At 52.8% G+C, this 17,829-nt stretch overlaps 1 protein-coding gene and 1 pseudogene across 1 annotated transcript in view; both read right to left on the minus strand.

The window, feature by feature from the left end:
* MEF2D (myocyte enhancer factor 2D) overlaps positions 1 to 17,829 on the minus strand; it is an 83,799-nt gene that overhangs the window by 19,603 nt on the left and 46,367 nt on the right. Inside the window, exons 3-4 of the mRNA XM_066610425.1 lie at positions 14,054 to 14,381; positions 2,712 to 2,915 (exon numbers count right to left, since the gene is read on the minus strand). Of these exons, the coding sequence (XP_066466522.1) occupies positions 2,712 to 2,915; positions 14,054 to 14,107 (258 nt within the window). The 5' untranslated portion in view covers positions 14,108 to 14,381. The remainder of the gene's footprint in view (positions 1 to 2,711; positions 2,916 to 14,053; positions 14,382 to 17,829) is intronic.
* Positions 6,679 to 6,795, minus strand: LOC136635393 (5S ribosomal RNA; annotated as a pseudogene).

Raw genomic sequence — 17,829 nt, forward strand, 5'->3', positions numbered from 1 at the left:
CTGCCCCAGAGCACGTGGGGCGATCCACAGTGCCGGTGACACTGTCCGCCGCAACGGAGAAAGCCAGGCCGCGGCAAGACACTGCTCCAAGCGCGTGTAGGCGGCTCTGCGTCCTTTGTCAGAGGCCTGGGAACAGGGGTGGTGTCGACCCTACTAAGAGCCAGCAGGGCGGCCCAGGAAAGCTCACAGTGGTGAGGGATGAGACAAACCTCTATGCTGCGGACTCTGTCTGTCCCCACGGAACAATCCCCGCACACTGGAATGGTGGGGCAGAGGGAAGCAACAGTGGATGCTGGCCAAGGGCTTCCTGGATGCTGCTGGCCAGACCACTGACGGAGACAGGACGCTGGGGAGACAGACCCGTCGGTGCCCTGCTGTTCACGGGACTTCTCTTCTTGCACAAGGGCTCTCGGCCTCCAACCCAGGCCTTCCCAGCCCCCGAAGCCTCGCCTTCACCCCTTGAGAAGGAGAGCTGCCGGCAAAGGGAGGGAGACTAGCATTGGCACTCTGATTTTTAAAGCCCAAAGGGTACAGATGGGTCCAGAAAGGAGAACAGATGCAAAGGAGAACCCGGTCGGCAAAACCGGAGGAATGCAGGAGGAAGCCAAGGAGAGGCCAACGCCAGTGAAGGCCTGGTCAGTTTCAGGATCATGAAATCCTGCCAAAAACCAGCCCTCCAGGAACAGGAGGCTAAACTATGACTGGACGGCATCTACCATCTTCCGTGCCCCAAACATGCAGCCACCCAGGCAGAGGAAGAGTTAACTGCCCCCCCCAGCATTCATTTTTGATCAGTCTTCCATTTGCTCAGCACAGACAGGGAGGAGAGAAGCTGCAGCTTGTGGATGGATTTGGGCTGCTCCCCCCCCAGCCCTACATCTTTGAATGGGAAAAAATGGGCCAGCCACATCTCTGCAAATTATCTGTGGAGAAGAGCAGAGCGAGGCCGGCCGCCGCAGTCTTTATGTGCCGGGAGAGAGAGAGAGCGCCGGTCTTGGGCTGCAGGCTGAGGAGTCAAGGGCAAAAGGTCACAGGTGATCAAACCCATCCCAAAAAGGAGCCACACTGGCCCAGGTGCGTCTTGCTGGAGGGGCTCAGCGGCACCGCACCTGCTTTGCCCGCCAAAGTTCCAGGCAGGACCAGCCCATCTACTGAGACAGTGGCCTCAGGCAGAAGACTGGCCAGGGGGTGCACACCTCTGCCTGTCCACTCACCTCCAGGACCCCTCCTCTTCCCACCCCCTGGTGTGGAAAAGGAAGAGGGAGGGCCAGCACCAAAGGAAGTGGGGAGAAGGCGCTCCAGCCCAGAGCTTCCCAAACATTTTGGAACCACCACCACACGATCAGGCAGCTGCGGGCACCCACTCCCCGCTCAAGAATTTGAACGCAAGCCAGTGACAGCTTGTTACCCACACAAAGAAAGCACGGGCCTGGGGTCTGCCCCAAGACAGACTGGCTGTGGTGGGCACAGGGTGTCTCGGGACAGCTGGGCTTCTCACACAAGAACCCCCAAGAGGTTTCGGAGGGTGCCGTTGTCTGAAACACAGTTCGGAGCAGCAGCCTTCGGGGGCAGCCCCACTGCCAGGACACAGAACAGGAGTGGGGGGGCAAGGAAGGTGCTTCCATCGCTCTCTGCAAAAATCACTCTAGTGCCTTGTCAGAGCACCGCGAGATGAAAAAGGTTTGAGAATCGGAGCTCTGCACATTTCCAGAGGGCAACCGAGAGTCACAAAGGAGAGCACTTTTAAAAATGTGCAGCAGAGCTGCGCACCACATGCCCAAACCCACGTCGTTCCCCCAACATTTCTTTCTCCACCCCCCCCCCCAAATTCCAGCCTGCGATTCTGTGCCTTCTCAAGCAGCCACATGGAATGACGAAGGGTTTTGTGTTCCTCAATTTCGGCTCGCTTGTCATGTCAATAATTACCCAGCCGAGCCGCTCGTTTGCCTGAGCCTTGCCAAGCGTGGAAGGGGAGCTGCCCACACACCGTTTCACATCGTCGAGAGTGACACAAAGCAACGGCCACACGTACGCTCACAGCAGCCCCACTTGCCAGCGCTCAGCCCCTTTCTGTGCTGCAAACCGGGCTGAGAGGAGGACGTTGAGGGGAGGAGGCCGGGGGCAGACTGGCACGTGGGAAGCCAGAGGTGGTGTCCTGGCACCCTCCAGCTCAGCAGACCAAGGTGGCTGCAGAGGCAACCCTGGCCTCCACCCACCTGCCTCCACTGCTCACGCCCTCCATTGGAAAAGGAAGAGGGGGGCGGAGCAGAAGTGTGGAAGGGAGCCAAGAAGCAAGTGCCTCCGATTCTCTAGCCTGCCACTCTCCTCTCTTCCGCACACCCTCTCCTGCGCTGTTCCTCACTTCCTTCTCCATCCAGGAAGGAGTAAGAAGACCAGCGGAAACAGCAGCTAGAGTGGTGTCCAGTACAGGGTTCATTCATGAGTGAGTGAGCGAGCGAGCCTCTCATTAACTCCTTGACAGGCATTCAAAACGGCTTATGAATATACCCCTTATCCGCTTGGGACCAGAAGCATCTTGGGTATCAGAAAACCCCAAAGCAGGGTAGAGGGCAAGACACCTCCTTTGGGTAGTCTGCCCCTGAACATGGAGGTTCCATGTCTAATCCCCACCGACGGACACTTCTCCCGCTCCCCGAGTCTGGGGCTACTTCACTGGTCACAAGGAAGCTTCCAGGGACGGCACAGCTCACCTCGATGATGTCCGCATTGGTCCGGCTCTCGTGGGGCTCGTTGTACTCTGTGTACTTGAGTAGAACCTTGTCCATGTCGGTGCTGGCGTACTGGAACAGCTTGTTCGAGTGGTTGAAGATGATCAGGGCGATCTCGCAGTCGCAGAGGACGCTCAGCTCGTAGGCCTTCTTCATCAGCCCGAACTTCCGCTTGGTGAACGTCACCTGCGGGGGGGAAAGGCACAGAGAACGCAAGGAGGGTCAGAGCGGGGCGAGGAGGCTGGGATCAGGCCCTGACCGACCGGCGCCAGAGACGGCGGACCAACTGCCGCCCCCTTGGCCCGGCCCATGCCAGCCACTGCCTCCAGTGCTGTTCTCCGACTTCAAAAAGGAAGACAGAAGAGAGTGTGGACTGAAGGGAAATGGAGGCAGTCTAATCCAGGAACGCTCTTCTTCCTCTCTCACTCTGTTCCGCTCTTCCCTTCTGAATGCAGGGAGGAGAAAGGAGGCCGTGGAGGAGGCCAGAGATGCTCACCAACCTGCCACACGAGGTGTCCACCTCAGCCTGCCCCACGGACACAAGGTGGCCTCCAGCCACCCACACCAGGCCACTCCGGCCACCCACACCAAAATCCTTTGAACAGCAAGTGCAAAGCTTCAAAGAGTTGTCCTCAGCCATTTTCCTCTCCGGATTCTGGCTTCAGAATTCTGGCTCTCCGGATTGTCCCGCTTCAGAAAGGAAGCGGGACAATTTCACAAGTACAGCAGAGCCAAAGTACTGAGAATCTAACACGGTTCCGCTAATAATTATTATAATAAAACCAGCCTGCACAAGTTTACACCACATACCAGTTTGTCCACCGCCTTCAACACCTTTGCCTGCTTTGCTATAGATGCGCAAGCGCAGTGGGGAGGAGGGGAGGAGGAAGCCTCTCTTGTGCCAAAGGGAAGACAGATGGGAGCCCAGTCGGGGACACGGGTGAAATCTATTTGCCCTTTGATTCTACAGCACGTCTCCTAAGGCAGCAAAGACGGCCGAGCGTTTCCACAGCGCCTGCCTGCCCAAGAGCTTGGCGGAGAGGAGTCCGTCAGTCCTCACGTACAAGTGACCAGGGAACAAGGAGGTGATGATAACAGAGGTCAGGCAGGAAAAAGGAGGTGGGAACCTCCCAGGTCAGGAGAAAAGGAGTAGGATCCAAGGTCTCTTGCTAAGCTCAGCGCGCGTCGGCTCGGTTTTCCTCCAAGGCCCCAAAAGCTGTGCCCCAGAGTCATAGAACTGGAAGGTGTCCAAAGGTCATCTAGTCCAACCCCCTTCCATCACCGAGAGAAGTCAGGGGTGCAGCGGCAAAGACGGGGCACCATTTATGTGGAACTCACTGCCACAACACCTAAAACAGTAGAGGTCTTCCGGCAAGGCCTAAAAACATTATTTCCATTGGCTTTTTGAAGACGGACTGGGGGCAGGAATAATCTTCTTGGTTCTATTTGGCTATTTTATCCGTATATTGGCTGCCTTTAACTTGCTTGTTATTTACCTTTCGGGTTTATAGAATTGGTGTTATCATTTGCCTTACTGGTTTTTAAACGATGTGTTAAGACTTTAAATTGTTTCAAATCCATTACGGGGTACAAGCCGTGATGTGTATGTGCCACCTCCTGATTTCAGAAATGGGCGATGTCAGAATGCCAATGAAAGGGAGGGCACCAGGATGCAGGTCTCTTGTTATCTGGTGTGCTCCCTGGGGCATTTGGTGGGCCGCTGTGAGATACAGGAAGCTGGACTAGATGGGCCTATGGCCTGCTCCAGAGGGGCTGTTCTTACGTTCTTAACTACAATTCCCAGGAGGCCTTGCAGGTCTCTTGTTGTCTGGTGTGCTCCCTGGGGCATTTGGTGGGCCACTGTGAGATACAGGAAGCTGGACTAGATGGGCCTATGGCCTGATCCAGTGGGGCTGTTCTTATGTTCTTAACTACAATTCCCAGGAAACCTTGCAGGTCTCTTGTTATCTGGTTTGCTCCCTGGGGCATTTGGTGGGCCGCTGTGAGATACAGGAAGCTGGACTAGATGGGCCTATGGCCTGATCCAGTGGGGTTGTTCTTATGTTCTTAACTACAATTCCCAGGAAGCCTTGTTATCTGGTGTGCTCCCTGGGGCATTTGGTGGGCCGCTGTGAGATACAGGAAGCTGGACTAGATGGGCCTATGGCCTGATCCAGTGGGGCTGTTCTTATGTTCTTAACTACAACTCCCAGGAAGCCTTGCAGGTCTCTTGTTATCTGGTGTGCTCCCTGGGCATTTGGTGGGCCGCTGTGAGATACAGGAAGCTGGACTAGGTGGGCCTCTGGCCTGATCCAGTGGGGCTGTTCTTATGTTCTTAACTACAATTCCCAGGAAGCCTTGCAGTTCTCTTGTTATCTGGTGTGCTCCCTGGGGCATTTGGTGGGCCGCTGTGAGATACAGGAAGCTGGACTAGGTGGGCCTATGGCCTGATCCAGCAGGGCTGTTCTTATGTTCTTATGTGTGGGTTTTTAAAAATTTACACTGTATTTTATTGACCCATTTGGGCTTCTGGAAAGGGGGAGTATAAATGTCTTAAATAACTAAATAAAACAAGAATATTTTCCGAGGCCGAGTCTGGGGAAAGGGCAAGCGGCCTGCAGAAAGCAAGTGCTGTGGACCCCAAGGAAGAGTAGCAGACGGGGAGCAGGGATCCAGCCAGGCAAACAGCCCTGGCCTGGGGTCAGCAGCACCCGCCCCCTCCTGGGAGCGTCTCAGGCCTCCTCTCCCCAAACACCCCCCTGCAAGCGACTAACAAGATTGGGCTTGCTAATCGCTTCACCCCTTCGGAGAGCCGGGCTGGCACACGCCACAGCTGTTCCCCACCACGTGAGGCAGCTAAGCCGCCCGGCCTTGTTCCTTCGGCTAGCGGCGGTCACGCTCGTCAGGGCGCCCGGCCCGCTCCACAGACAACCGATCGCGACGCAGCTGGAGCGAGGCAAGGCTCCGACAGTCGCTCCCTCCGACAGGCAAGAAAGCTTCAAGGCCCAGATTAAGATCTGCTCCCCAGTGGCTCCAGGGGGAAAGGGGGGCCCTGGGCCAAAGGGCTCCCGCCTGGCTCTCGCGGCAGGCCGGCTGCTGCACGGCGCACCGGACCTGCCCTCCTCTCCACATCTCTTTCCTTGCGCAAGACCGTCACAGCTGCTGCCAAAATTGCCCAACAAGAATCTCGGCCTGCAGGGCAGCTGACAACAAACACGGGGCTCGAAAAGGCGGCTGCACTGGGGGTTGTGGCCCACACATCTCCACAGGTGCTCAAATTCGGCACCCTTGACAACTCGGACCAAAGTCCCAACTTGTCCACTGCTTGATGGAGAGAGGGAAGTTATTTTCCCTCTCGCACCACACCGGAACCAGGAGACAGTCGCTAAAACTGGGTGGCAGGAGAACTAGAACAAAGAAAATCTTTCTTGACCCAGCGTGTGATTAGTCTGTGGAACTCCTGGCCACGTGATGTGGGGAGGCCCCTTCCCTCCTCCCTCCTCACATCGCCCTTCCTTGCACTGCGGCCTCCTCTTCCTGTTTCTAAGTGATCTCTGATCAGGATCAAGACACAAAGAGGTGGCGGCCACCCACCTTTGCTGAGCCTCACACGGCACCCCCCTCACATGACGCTCCAGTGTGGCACCAGGAGCATGTCACCCCCCACCCCCCGTTTGCTACACAACGGATCATGTGCTTGCCCTTAGCCCTTAGTGACCAAAGCACACAAGCTGCACACAAGCTGAGCGACCAGCAGCAGCCCGGCAAGGTGGGCACATCACTGCTCAGCAAGCAGCCGCAGGGGCAGCTGAGGGAGAACGGCTTGCCAAAGACCACCTGGCAAGAGCCCAGAGACAGCCACTAAAATTGAGTGTCAGGAGAGTTAGCACAGACCAAAGAAAACGCAATGGTTGGTTGGCAACCTTCAGTCTCGAAAGACTATGGTATAAGCCTACAGCACCAGGTATTCCCTGGCGGTCTCCCATCCAAGTACTAACCAGGCCTGACCCTGCTTAGCTTCCGAGATCAGACGAGATTGGGCATGTGCAGGGTAACAGTTGAAAAACCAGTGCACTTTTAATCTGTGGAACTCCTGGCCACAGGATGTGGTGATGGCACCCAAAGGCCTGGATACCTTGAAAAGGGAATTAGACAGATTGAGGGTGCAAAAGTCCACTGCAGGTTACAAGCCATGACGGGTTCTTGCACCCTCCTGGTTTTAGAAGTAGGCTCTCTCTGAATGACAGATGCAGGCGGATGGCAACAGGATACCATCAGGATGCAGGTCGTCTTGGGTGCTTCCTGAGGCATCTGGAGGGGCTACTGTGGGATGCAGGGAATTGGACCAGATGGGCCTTTGCCTGATCCTGCAAGGCTGTGCTGATGTCCTTGTCAGCAGAGGTGAAATAGGAACCAGGACCCAGGGGCTCGCAGCGCCGTGTCTTAGCCCTGAGGCGACAGGAGGAGCAACTTCCATTGCAGAGGCTTCTCCGCCGTGAGGTCAGTGGGCTCCCTGTCTCCTCACCCCACCCCCAAGTTCACCTGTCCCCCAGTTCTTGCTGATCCTGCGTTTCATCCAATTTCATGGCTTCAGCTGTCAGGAGCGAGTAGCCTTTGCCCTGGCACAGAACGCCTTCACCTGTTCAGACCGCCGGTAACCTCTGACGGAGCCAAGAGGAGCGGGGGGGAGGGGGTCCTGTCATTCCCAAAGGACCCTCCCCACAACACTAGTCTGTAAGGTCTCTAAGTATCCAGCCAGGGTCCAGAGGCATAACAACTGGACCAGCTGGAATGGTGAGCTGCAGCCTCAAAAGGATCCCGAATACCCCTCGGCACAGACAGAAAAGCCGTCAAGTCCGCAGTGCCCAAGCTGTGGGTCGGGACCAATTTTGGGTGGTTCCCCATTCATTTCAATATTTTATTTTTAATATATTAGACTTGATGCTACAGTGGAACGTGACTGCATTTAGAAATAAGAACAACCCCGCTGGATCAGGCCAGAGGCCAATCTGGTCCAGCTTCCTGTATCTCACAGTGGCCCACCAAATGCCCCAGGGAGCACACCAGATAACAAGAGACCTGCAAGGCCTCCTGGGAATTGTAGTTAAGAACATAAGAACAGCCCCACTGGATCAGGCCATAGGCCCATGTAGTCTAGCTTCCTGTATCTCACAGTGGCCCACCAAATGCCCCAGGGAGCACACCAGATAACAAGAGACCTGCAAGGCCTCCTGGGAATTGTAGTTAAGAACATAAGAACAGCCCCACTGGATCAGGCCATAGGCCCACCTAGTCCAGCTTCCTGTATCTCACAGTGGCCCACCAAATGCCCCAGGGAGCACACCAGGGAACAAGAGACCTGCAAGGCTTCCTGGGAATTGTAGTTTAAGAACATAAGAACAGCCCCACTGGATCAGGCCAGAGGCCCACCTAGTCCAGCTTCCTGTGTCTCACAGCGGCCTACCAAATGCCCCAGGGAGCATAAGAACATAAGAGCAGCCCCACTGGATCAGGCCATAGGCCCACCTAGTCCAGCTTCCTGTGTCTCACAGCGGCCCACCAAATGCCCCAGGGAGCCCACCAGATAACAAGAGACCTGCAAGGCCTCCTTGGAATTGTAGTTAAGAACATAAGAACAGCCCCACTGGATCAGGCCATAGGCCCACCTAGTCCAGCTTCCTGTATCTCACAGCGGCCCACCAAATGCCCCAGGGAGCACCCCAGATAACAAGAGACCTGCAAGGCTTCCTGGGAATTGTAGTTAAGAACATAAGAACAGCCCCACTGGCTCAGGCCATAGGCCCATCTAGTCCAGCTTCCTGTATCTCACAGCGGCCCACCAAATGCCCCAGGGAGCACACCAGATAACAAGAGACCTGCAAGGCTTCCTGGGAATTGTAGTTAAGAACATAAGAACAGCCCCACTGGATCAGGCCAGAGACCCATCTGGTCCAGCTTCCTGCATCTCACAGGGCCCACCAAATGCCCCAGGGAGCACACCAGACAACAAGAGACCTCATCCTGGTGCCCTCCCTTGCATCTGGCATTTTGACGTAGCCCATTTCTGAAATCAGGAGGTGGCACATACACGTCATGGGTTGTACCCCGTAATGGATTTTTCCTCCAGAAACTTGTCCAATCCCCTTTTAAAGGCGTCCAGGCCAGATGCCGTCACACATCCTGTGGCAAGGAGTTCCACAGACCAACCACATGCTGAGTAAAGACATTGGGGAAATGTGACAGACCTGTACTTTTAACAAGCTACTATGTGTATTCTTTCAACAAAGACAGTAAATGGGACTTAATCCTGGGCCAGTGTGGGTAGGATTGTTAAAAATTTTCCTGCCTGATGATGTCACTTCTGGCCATGACATCACTTCCGGTGGGTCCCGACAGAGTCTCATTCAAAAAAGTGGGTTCCGGTGCTAAATGTGCGAGAACCACTGCCTAAGAGGATTTCTAGCTTAAGGTAGGGGGTTGGACTAGATGATCTGCTAGAACGCTTCTATGATTCTACAAATATAGGAAGGAAGGGCCTTTATTAAGGTTCTTTAGACCTGCCTCGTTATGAAAATGGGTTGAGTTTTTGTAAGTAAACAAATAATTTCTTTCTAGAATCCGTGTGGGGATTTCGACTGCAGAAGAAGGACGAGTGCCTCACTTTGGACTGGCCGGCAAACAGCTGGTCAGGGCCAGCTTTAAGCCAACTGGACCAATTGCTCCCCATGCCTAAGGGAGCCCTGTGCTAGAGTAAAAAGTAGAGTAGAACTGTATTTTTTACAGGCCTGATTCTTTTATGATTTGCTGCTCTATGCTCTTTTTACCAGACTACTTTTTTTCTGACTACTGTTTTTATGATATGTGTTAATATGCTTTTATCTGTTTTTAAATTATGTTTTTAATCTGTTTTAACCTGTTGTAAGCCTCCTTGAGTCCCTTCGGGGAGAAAGGCGGGGTAAAAATAAAGTTATTTTTATTAAAAACAAAACAATAAAAGTCACAATTTTACTCAATCGTTTCACAGCCGCTAAAACAGGCGGTTTTGTCACTACCGACTTTTCAAAGGGAATCTACGCATTTTGTTTGTTTGGTTGCAGGCTGACATGTCTGCAATTTGGACTAAAACCTGCTGAGATCCATTTGGTCCATTAACTCATATGTACTTTTTAAGCAAACACTTTGATTGCTCTGCATTCTACCACAGAGATAGAAAGTCTATCACTTATCTCTCTGAGATTCTGCAGACCTTGGCTGTGAACCCGGAGCCCGGCAAGAACAGTTTCCAATCAGGCCCCGAAGCTCCTAAGGTTGGTCCCAGAGCTGCTGTTGGCGTGAGAAGTCCCACTGGGGACCATGCAGCAGACAATACCCAGGTAGGTCGTTCCCTTCCCTAAGCACTCCCCCAGCACTGGGAAGGCTCCCTGAAAGAGACAGGAACCATCTGAGCCAGCAACTGCGCCCCCCACACCTGCAGCCCCAGAGCCTCTCCAACTGCAGAGCCACAGGTCAAAGCACTTCCCTCTGGGGGGGGGGGGGAGGACAGGATTTGAGCCCCAGTTCCTCCCCCTCATCTGGCAGCATTAACCTTTTAAGACTAAGAGGGTAATCAAATCCACGGCTTCTCCAGGCTCTAAGCTCTTTGCTTGAGGAGGGGGGGCGGGCTTCCATGCAGCAAGGGAGGGATTCTGGCTCCTCGCAAGGGACCAGCTTTCTCCCAAGCCAGCCAGCCAGCCAGGCGCTCAGCCGAGGAGCGGAAAATCTACTCCGCAAATCCCCATAATGGTATTAGGGGCTATTATCGGTGAGGGCCCTGGCCACTGGCTTCTGCTGGCCCAGTTCAGACATGACCTGCTCTGCCTGGCCCGTGGGGATTCCACTGACTTGGGTCACCTGCAGAGGGGGTACAGCCCGCCCCACACTGGGCCGTGTGCCCCAACCATCACTCAGGCAGGTCACAGTTCTGATTTCTGCCTTCGGAGACGAGGCTCTGGGTATCTTTACTTAAAAACAAAAAACGTGCTGAGTTCAGGGCCAGCCTGTCCATTAGGCCAGCTGAGGCCGTGGCTTGAGGTGCTGGATTGGCGAGGGGAACTTCCCCACCTGCTCTTTCCACTCCCTGGGTCTGAAAAGGGGAGCAGCAAAACTGGACCAGCCGTCCCCCGGTTCTGGTGTTGCGCGAAGGGGAAAGGAGCACCCCTCTCTCCACCCCCTGCATAATTCTGTACATCTCCTTCATGCCCCCCCACAGGCACCTTCCTTCAAGACTGAAGAGCCCCAAATGCCGCAGCCTTTCCTCTAAGGGAGGTGCCCCTTTGGTCACTCTCTTCTGCTCCTTGTCCAGTTCTTCTATGTCCTTTCGGAGATGTGGCAACCAGAACTGGACGCAATACTCCAGGTGAGGCCTAACCCTCAATTTATACAATGGCATTATAATATTGGCTGCGTGAGAGCAGCTCAGGAGGCAGCAATGGAAAACCTACAGGGGCTTTGGCCCAGTCCTCTGGCACGGAATCCCCTTTTCCCCTTTCGTGGAGGATTCTGGAACCTGGACTCAATCATCAGCGCCCTCGAGACCTCTCAGGGTTGCAGAAGTATTTTCCATTCATGTTTACAACCCCCAATAACTGTGGAAAGATCTACACGAAGACCGTGCCCTTGGCACCTGGCGCCAACATCCCAGGGCAACAAAACTCTCACTGCCCCCCCCCCCATAAAAGCCCACCCACCCCCAGCCTGCTTGGTAATTGTTTCAGAAACAAATCTTGCTTTGAACTGGGCTCGGGTCCACTTTTTCAAGGCCTCCTCCCACAGCCATTCCCATAAAGACTTTTCAAAGGAAAAAACTCCCAAATTTCTGGCGGCCTCCAATGTGGAACCGGAAAATTATTCCAGGGGAACTTGAGAGTTGCCATTTGGTCTACGCAGAGTTTGGAAGGAAACACACTGAAAACTGGGGGTGAAGGGACACACCATCCATTAAGACTAGAGGCAGCAGAGCTCAGTGGTCAGATCAGGAAGCCCCAGTTCAGATCCAGCCTCTGCCATTAACGCATTAGGGTGTCCAAGGCAAGTCACATTCTTGCTCAGCGTCCAAGCTGCAATGAGGGGGCTGTGCCAGTGCTTGACTATACCACATCCCATTCCGGTCCTCCCAGCTGGAATATCCTCTCTTGCAGTTTGGACCCAGCGTACCAAAAAAAAACAAAACAAAAAAAAACACTGTGCTAATTTATAAATACATGCATTAAAAATAATTCACTATACATATTATTTTGTGTGTGTAACTGCGTGTGTTTTTAATATGCTGCCCAACTACTAGGGGTCATCTTTAAAAAAAAAAAATCAATCCCAAGGTTTTTTGAACCCTTCAGAACCATTGACTATATGCTACGGCTCTCTTCATTATTATTATTAACAGAGTAGAGGGGAATTGGCCAAAAAAGAGGCTTCCATTCAAGGGGAAAATTGGGCCAGCATTGTCATTAGTTATTTGATTTTTCTCTGTAAACCGCTTCGTGAACTTTTAGTTGAAAAGCGGTATATAAATACTGTTAATTAATTAATAATTAATTGTCAGCAACTAGAGATGGGTGGATTGACCCAGTTCCCTCCCAGGATCTCCAGGCCCAGATCTCCAGGCCTGCATTCTGGTTTAACTAAGATAATTTGTGTAATTAATGAATTAAGGCAGTGGTTCTCAAACTTTTTAGCACTGGGAACCACTTTTTAGAATGACAATCTATGGGGACCCACCAGAAGTGATGTCATTAACCTGAAAGTGACGTCATGGCCAAAAAGTGACATCAATTTGGGCTCCAAGCCTAAGCCATGATCAGCCAAAGGTTGGTCGTTACAAAGCAGGCGTGCGCTGTTATTTGGCACAGCTTGGAAATGAAACATTCCAGTTCGGAAGTCAAGGCAGACGTGGAGCCTTCTCCAACCACAACCCCCCCCTTTCCAGAGTGCCCAGCAGCTCTGCACTCTGTATTTTCAATGGTGGGTTGAGCCAGGTGCTACACAACCCACTGAAATTGGCTCACGACCCACATAGTGAGTCCCAACCCACAGTTTGAGAAACGCTGGATTAAGGCTATGGGTCCAAACTTTTTCAACTGGCAGCTCCCTTGACCTACTGAGCCAACTGCCCAAAGCTCCCCATTAAGGGCTACAATCCTAAACATCGGTGATCTTCCACCTGCAGATCACAATCCCAATGGGGTCGCAATGCCTCATTTGGGGAGGGGTCATGGCAGCCCTTCCAAGCCCATGCAAGACCCAGAAGTAGCAGGGCCATGGGCCTGCTTCAGGGGACAATTCCAGGGTGCACAGGGGGAGGCCAGGTGACTCTCCCCCTCCCCAACCAGATCCAGGGAAGATTAGCTGCAGAGATAAACGGCAGGAGAAAGCCAAGCGATTGGACTCCTTCCCCCACAAGTGAGTAGGAGACAGAATTATGAACTGGCTAGTGACCTGGTGGCGCCAGTTTGGCACACGAAGCAAGCAGGGAAGACAAACACATTACTCTACACCCTCCTGCATCAGCTGCTCACAAGCACCCAAACTCTGGTGTCTGCTTTGATTCCTGTGAACAAAGATTTGGCCCCCAACTCTCCGCCGACTCTCTTCTTCCTGGGATTTTGCCTGTGGGGTGTGGAAGGGCTGCTGTGTTTTTAAAAGGGGGTGTTTGCGTTCCTCCGAGTGGGACACGCAGCCCTCTCAGGTGTTCAGCGGAGCAGGCTTTTCGCTGCAGCAGGAAGACTGTTGCCAAGAGAACAGACCTGCTGGTAGCTGGAACGCCTAAGTAGGCCATCTGTCACGATGGGTTAATTTTAAGACCTCGCAACCTTGAGGGTGGCTCCCTGAAGGGTAGGGAAAATATTTGCCGCAGCAAATTTGCCGTTCACCAGAACGAGGCCTTTGCTGGCAAGCGGAACAGCGGGGGCAGCGCCCCACATTCAGGGCATTTGCACATGCTGGAGGGGAGGGGACAGGCCTGGAGTCGGACAACAGGATTTCCAAGATGTTCCCAAATGCTGCGAGTGTAGGACAGAGGCAAGTTCCAGATCTTCGTGGTGCTGACGTAACAATTTTTTTTAAAGTCTATCCAGCCCTTCTTCCAAGGAGCTCAGGGAGGTATACATGGTTCCTCCCCTCCTTCTGACCTCACAACAACCCTGCAAGGAAGGTGAGGCACCATCCAGGCTGGGAAGAGCAGTTGGGGGACTGTCTGGAGGGGGGGACCCTGGCTGTGGGACTCTGCAGGGCAGGGATGCCGGAAAGAAGGGAGCCAGACCCCCACGTCACGTCCCTCTCGAGCAACTGACCTGTCGGTTTCTCTCGTCTGTGATCCTCTGGATCTGAATCTTTTTCCTCCCCATCTTCTCCGGAGATCCTCACGGAATGGGGACGGCTGAATATTTTTAATTTCCCAAAAGCGAAAAGGGGGGGAAGAGGGCACGCTTGTTCTTTTTCAAGACACTGTCATCCAAAAATCCTTTTTTAGAAAGCAAGTCCCCAAAATCCAGGAAAAAATTGCAGAAAACAAAAAAAGGGGGGCAGCGTGTCGTCCCGTCTTCAGTTCATGGTATTCTGCTCGCCTGTACAAGTCCAGATAACATGGAGGTTTTTGTGTCACAATGAGAAAATAAAACCCTGTGGGGGGAAAAGGAGAAGAGGAGTGAAAATTATTGCTAAGCAAAACTGCCCTTATGATGAAATACAGTCATAAGAACCTCACAAGAGCCCAGCTGGATCAGGCCACAGGCCCATCTAGTCCAGCTTCCTGTATCTCACAGCGGCCCACCAAATGCCTCAGGGAGCACAGGACAACAAGAGACCTGCATCCTGGTGCCTTCCTTTGCATCCGGCATTCAGAGACAGCTTACTTCTAAAAGCAGGGAGTTGCACATACCCATCGTGGCTTCTAACCTTTTCCTCCATCAACCTGTCCTTCTCAAGGCATCCAGGCCTTCAAAAGTGCCATCACCACATCCTGGGGCAAGGCGTTCCACAGATTAATGACAAGCTGGGTAAATAATGTTTTTTGTTTTTTTGCAAGTCCCTCCCTCAATGTCGAGATCTGACTTAGGCTGCAATCCTAACCACACTTTCCTGGGAGTAAGTCCCATTGAACTCAATAGACCTGCATAGGATTGTGCCCATAATCAGTTTTAAATATAGACATAGCTGGTGCTTTGTAAATGTATCATTTGTACAAGTAAACGCTTTATAGATTCCTTTTCACCCAAAACATTCACAAAAAGAAATAGTAAAGAAAAGGAAGAGAGTTGAGTCCCACTTCCAGGGAGTTCACAATTTTAAAAAAAATTAGCTTTTAAAGCAGTTGCATCCATAGCATAGCCAAGGCCGGCCCATCCAGTAACCTCAAGTAGTGAACTGGTGGGTGAAACCCACCTCTTCTCTCCTGTTTGCCTCCACTGGAAGGAGTAAGTGGCTGGCATGTCACCCAGTAAGGGTGGAAGGACAGATTTTGGCACTGGGGGGGGGGGGAATATTGCATTGGCTTCCAGTGTAGCCACCTCCTCCTCAAATATCCCACCATCTCTGTGAACTTATGGGCATATGATGGGGAAGCCTCCCAGGTTCACACTTGTCAAGATGTCATGTCCACTTACACAAATTCACACAGTAGGGTGCAGGGACATAAACAGGCAGTCTGAAATGCCTTGTAAACAAACAGGAATGAGGGCGGAATGTCAAACCACAAGACCATCGGCTGCGGAGCGGCAAACACAGTAGCAGCAGCTCAAGAGGAAGTCAGCCTATTCTGATCTGCCCCCCCCCCCACACACACACCCCATCCAGGGAGCCGCCTTAAGGAAAAGTTTCCACTCACAAGTTGTGTCTCGGAACAGGCCCCTGAAACACACCAAGACATAAACAGGAAGCAGGGCCATTGTACACCTGGCTGGCGTAGGGACAAAAGAGCCATAACAAACATCTGACTCATTTTCCTTTTTGCAATTTCTTTCAGCACAGGAATTGTTTTGAAAAATTAAAAGAAAAAGAAAAAAACACACCATAAGATGCTCAGACCGTCAGCCTCGAGTTCCCACCTTCTTGGACACCACACCCAGGATTCTCTGCCCGCACTTGGGAACTTGAAATGCTGCAGCCTTAAGGACTAGAAACACTGTGGGGTGAGACGGGCACTTGACACTAAAGCCTCAATGATTTGCTCTCTGTGGCTCCTGAGGGCATATCAATGGGTTGAAACTATAGGGAAGTCGACTGAGGCTGGACAGGAAGAAGGATTTCCTGACTCCAAGAGCTGGGACAGCGGGTCCCCTGCCGTTATGGGTTCTCACCTATTGGAGGCTTTCAAACAGAGGCTGGAAGGCCCACCTGTCAGGGAAGCTGCGGCAGATGAATGGGCGTTGGACTAGACGACCTCTGAGATACCTTTCCAGCTTAAGCATTCAGCAGTTCAACAGCACAGGATCAAGCAGCCACAGACACACCGCCTGGGGAAGTCCTCTCCAGCAGCAGACGGAGCAGGATGGAGCGCGTGTCTCTTTCTGCACACCTTCCCCAACCCTACTGCTCCCTGGATCCAAACTTGGAGAGGGTGCAGAGGAAGTGTGGAGGAAGACAGGAGAGCAGTGGGCTAGAGCGTCCACGTCAAGTCCCTCCTGCCTTTTTTTCCTGCTCAAAGAGAGTGCTAGGGACAGGGTCTGAAGCCTGGGCAGCCCTCCTCAAGGGGCCTAGTGTGTCCACAAGGGCACACTATCCCCCCCCCCCCAAACAGCAATGCATCTTTGCCAACACACTGACAAGCACTGGGTGCAGAACAGGAAAAGTCAGTGACAGCAGCCCTGGACACAGGGATACAGATGGAGCAGTCTCCATAGTAACCATCACCATGCAACAGCTCTTCAGATTTTTCTTCTTCCTGTGCTCCCCCCCCCATTTCCCTTTCCTCTTAGCTCACTGGGTAGAGAAAGAATTCACAGGGAGAGAATTTGGGGCGGGGGGGGGGAATAAGGAGAGGGCAGCACACCTCAGAAGCCAGGACATGATCACCAAGGCTGAAACAGACTCCGGTTTCTCCTGCGCAGAACTGGTATTCGTGGCGTACGGCAATGTCCTGAAGATAGCAGAAGCCCCTCTGGGACACCCTCCCAAGCAGGAGATGAAGGTCACACTCTTTCCCTTTGGAGTGTGGTTGGTTACCAGCACAAACTGGGCCAGTGTGGAACAGAGTTTCAGTCCCTCTTGGACCACAAAACTCACTTAAGCCCCTCTCCGTTGAGCCTAACCCACAGGGTTGCTGCAAAGATAAAAACAGGGTGACCCCATGCAGGTGCCTCATAAGTCATTAATCAATGGGAAGGCTGCAGAGAGACTCACAGCACCTGATGGATTCCCCGTTTTAAAGGAGATTTCAAGTTTCTAGTCCTCAAGGCTGAAGTTTGACAGTCTGCCTGGTGAGCTCTCCTCCCCCTCTCCCTATTTCATGGATTTGCCTAATCCTCTTTTCAAACCACCATCCCAAACCAAAGGTCAGCAGCCCCCTTGGAGTAGCAAATCCCCTCAGTTATCTGGGTGCGACCATACAGAACCTGCAGATTCCTAGTTTTTCAGACGCAAAAACTAGGTTGGACTGGGAGGCTGCGCTCCTGCTGGGAGAGAGGGGTTAACAGTAAACAGCTTGAAGTAATAACGCAGGAGCACTGAGGAGCGGCTGAAGAGTTGGCAGCCGGGCGGGTTCAGAGCCAAGCGTGCTATTGACTGGCAAAATGCTAAGAATCCTCCCCCCCCACCACCAAAAAAAAAAACCCTATTATGCACAAAGTATGATTATCCCAGCAATTAGCAGGGAAGTCAATTGAACACAAGCAGGTGCTGGTTAGCAGAGCCTGTAATTCACACCCAATAAATTGCTGCAAATTGAAGGGGGGGGGCTGCTCTGGCTTTTGGGAAGGAAGGAGGGAGAATAGGGGAGGGGGGTGGCAGGGCACCCCTCTTGCAGAAAGAGGCTTTGGCAAAAAGGAGTGAATTCAGCCTCTGAATTGGGGAGGGGGGATTCCTGCACAGAGCCAAATATTGCAATCATTCTGAAGCCAAGCCAAGGCCCACC

This window comes from Tiliqua scincoides, chromosome 15 (genome assembly GCF_035046505.1).
Source record: "Tiliqua scincoides isolate rTilSci1 chromosome 15, rTilSci1.hap2, whole genome shotgun sequence".
In the NCBI taxonomy this organism is placed as follows: domain Eukaryota; kingdom Metazoa; phylum Chordata; class Lepidosauria; order Squamata; family Scincidae; genus Tiliqua; species Tiliqua scincoides.